This window comes from Aplysia californica, unplaced genomic scaffold, assembly GCF_000002075.1.
Source record: "Aplysia californica isolate F4 #8 unplaced genomic scaffold, AplCal3.0 scaffold00024, whole genome shotgun sequence".
Lineage (NCBI taxonomy): Eukaryota > Metazoa > Mollusca > Gastropoda > Aplysiida > Aplysiidae > Aplysia > Aplysia californica.
In genome coordinates this window covers 2,301,886-2,305,466 of record NW_004797294.1, presented here as the reverse complement: position 1 = coordinate 2,305,466, position 3,581 = coordinate 2,301,886, and the positions used below count along the sequence as shown (strand labels likewise).

The following is a 3,581-nucleotide window of genomic DNA, read 5'->3' as shown; positions in this document are numbered from 1 at the left end:
GGTGAGGGCCGGGAGCTGCTCTGCGCTGGCTCTTATTGAGGAGAGAGTGGACAGACGGAGAGAGCAGCTCCCAGCTTTGGGCAGTGTGGTTGACAAGGGATGAGGGGTTAAAGGGGAGGGGAGAGGGGAGAGGGGAGCGGGGAGGGGGGGGTTAATGGGATGACATCGAAGCTATGAGTTTTGGTGCGTGGAGATTAACCAGAAGACGGTAACGTTATGAGTTTGGGTGCTTTGGGGTTAATGGGATGGCAGTATAGTTGTAAGTTTAGGTGCTTTGTTTGAGATTAATGAGATGGCAGTATAGTTGTAAGTTTTGGTGCTTTGTTTGAGGTTAATGAGGTGACAGTATAGTTGTAAGTTATGGTTCTTTGGGGTTAATGAGATGGCAGTATAGATGTAAGTCTGGGTTCTTTGAGGTAAATGAGATGGCAGTATAGTTGTAAGTTATGGTGCTTTGGGGTTACACAAAGACAGTAAAGTTATAAATTTTGGTTCTTTGAGGTATACCAGAAGACAGTTAAGTTATAAGTTTTGGTTCTTTAAGATAAAATTTATCAGAAGACATTTAGGTTATAAGTTTTGGTGCTTGGGGTGTAATTAAAATTTATGGCTGCAAAGTTGTAAGTATTGGTGCTTTGAGGTTACTGAGATGGCAGTATAGTTGTAAGTGTCGGTGCGTTTGGGGTTATAAAAAGGCGGTACAGTTATAAGTTTTGATTCTTTGAGGTTTACCAGACGACAGTAAAGTCATGAGTTTTGGGGGGTTGAGGTTAATTAAAGGACAGTAAAGTATGCATGTTGCTTTTTGCCCTTTTATATTTCAAGTAGGAAAACAGGATTGAAGAAACGGTATGAAAAGGGGAGTCATGCTTCTTTTTCCAAATGTCCAAAACAAAAGAATTGAAGAAGCGGTATGAAAAGGAGGGTTATGCTTTTTTTTTTCAAGTTCAAATGTCCCAGAACAGGTTTTGAAGAAATTGAAAGGAAGGGGGAGAATAATAATGCTTCTTTTCTTTTTCATATGTCCCAAACCCGGATCGAAGAAATAGTATGAAAAAGGGAGTTATGTTTTTGTTTTGTTTTTTAAATGTCCAAAAATAGATTTAAAAAACTGTATGAAAAGGGGACTATAAGCTTCTTTTTGTCTAGTTCAAGAATCCCAAAACAGGATTGAAAAACTGTATGAAAAGGGGATTTATGCTTCCTTCTTTCACATGTCCCAAAAAGGACTGAAGAGACTGTGCGAACGGGGGTCGAGTTATGTTTCTTTTTTTTTTCTAGTATCCCAAAACCAGCCCGTCGTCAAACTTTTACCAAGAACCAGGTTGCGCGGGACTCAGACTCAGTGAGTTCAGATTTGTCTAACTAGTTCATCTAGTGACTTAAAGTTTGTCTAACTAATTCATCCATTCAGTTAAGGTTTGTCTAAGTAATACATCCAGTGAGTTAAGATTAAAATTTGTCTAACTAACTCATCTAGTTTAGTTAAGGTTTATCTGATCAAATCATTTAGTAAGTAACGAATTGTCTAACTAATTCATCTAGTGAGTTAAGATTAAAATTTGTCTAACTAACTCATCTAGTGAGTTAAGGTTAGCCTGATCAAATTATTCAGTAAGTAACGATTTGTCTAACTAATTCATCCATTGAGTTAAGATTAAAATTTGTCTATCTAGCTCATCTAGTGAGTAAAAGTTTGTCTGATCAAATTATTTAGTAAGTTACGATTTGTCTAACTAATTCATCTAGTGAGTTACAAGGTCATATGAGCGTGCGGGACACATTAAACATTTTCAGTTGGTAGGAAATTTTGAAGTCTGCCCGGGTGGCGGCCGAAACCTACTCTTATCGATGTTGGACCACCTTGGGATCTTTAACGTGCACGACTTGCAGACTGGACTTCCGAGATAATTCGCTCTTGTCCGAGAAGGCTAGGTGTTAGATCTTACCTACCATAAGATCAGGGGTATGGCTGAAAGACAGCAGTAAGAAGGAGCCAAGGAGTACCGGTAGAAAGGCTGCAGAAAGAGTCAGGAGCCCAGAGGTGGGGGCAAAGAAAGTGGAGACGAAAGCAGACGACAGAACATTGCTAGAGAGCAGGAGAGGAGGTAAAAGGAGAGAAGAAAATTTCCGTCGCTATCCGGATTCGAACGCGTGACCTATTGCATTAGAGGTGAACACTTTAACCTCTAGACCACGAGAGCCCCCACCCATGCTCTGCAGCCAAAGGTTAGAAAAGTAACTAGAGAGTGACATACATAGAAAAGAAGGAGGCAAGACAAGGACGACAGATGTTTGGTAGGGAGGGAGGAGAAATTCACACCAGAGCACCCGCTAACCACCCACTGAATTTTTTAATTTTTTTTAATATTTTTTTTGGGGGGGGGGGGGCAAGTTTAGTTTTACACTTCTTTGTTATTCACAGCAAAGGTTTTTTTCTTTATTTTCGATCACTGTGTCAATAACCAATAGCAGTCAAAGACCACAGGCTTTCAGACTATAGCTTGTTCACATTCGTCTGACCGCGTTAAAAATTCTAGCTCATTTATTAATTTACAACATTTTTCAAAGAAATCTTGATCCAGTAATTTACAACATGTTTTTCTATTTGGGCCTTATATTTAAAACCGCTCTTTGGATGCATACACAGGATCACAAAATAAATGACTTACAGTAACCTAGCCTACAAATTGCTCCACGTGAGTCTCCAAAATTACTCACCCCGTCTCTTGAATTGTGTTTCTTTGGGCCAACATTAAAGTGTAGTGTTTGGGAAAATAAGTCAACTTTTATATGTTTCAGGTGTATGCTGTAAATCCCCTCTTATTTTTTTGACCGCTATAGGCTTACATCAAAGAAAACGTGTCGGAACCTTAGTTTGCATTGACCTTTATGAATGGGCTTTTAGATCATGTTGGTTTCCCAAATCTGCAAAGATCGCCATCATCATCATCATCATCATCATCATCATCATCATCATCATCATCATCCGGCGATTTGTCGACTTGCGTGGGCGATCATGGACCTCCACTTCACTCTGTCTTGCGTTGTAGCCATGCAAAGATATGAGAAGATCAGGCTAAACAGAGCAATTTCATTGTATCGCCTTTTAACCGCAGGCAGACGAAACTGAACAAACTACCAGCCTGCTGATTGGGATCGCTAATGAGGCACATTTGTCACACAAACGGAACTGACCACGAACTCGATACCTAACGTTCCTGCCCCGCTCCCCTCGGATCCCCTCCTGTCCTCCCAGCTCAGCTGACTTCTGTCATAATCTCCAGCAGGCGATCGCGGGGAAATTTCCCGGCTCTCATCTCCAGGCCAGACCCCATGCTTGTGGACGTTTCCTGTTGACATAGAGTTCTCTCCCCTTTGTCCCTCGGAGACTTCCGGTACGGGCTGTGTGCTTCCGTCGTTCGTTTACAGCTCGAGGGGAGATGGGGGAGGGTGTTGGTGGGGGAGAGAGAGAGGGAGAGAGAGGGGGGGGGAGAGAGGGAGGTGGAGAGATACGACCGAGAGAGTGTGTGTGAGAGAGAGAGAGGGGGAGAACGTGTGAGTGTGTGTGTGTGTGTGTG

The 3,581-nt window shown here is 41.9% G+C and overlaps 1 protein-coding gene across 1 annotated transcript in view; it reads right to left on the bottom strand.

The window, feature by feature from the left end:
- LOC101864668 overlaps window positions 1-3,363 on the bottom strand; it is a 39,919-nt gene extending 36,556 nt beyond the window's left edge. Inside the window, exon 1 of the mRNA XM_013088926.1 lies at window positions 3,218-3,363. Coding sequence (XP_012944380.1) covers window positions 3,218-3,363 — 146 coding nt within the window. The remainder of the gene's footprint in view (window positions 1-3,217) is intronic.
- Between the last annotated feature and the right edge of the window lie 218 nt (window positions 3,364-3,581).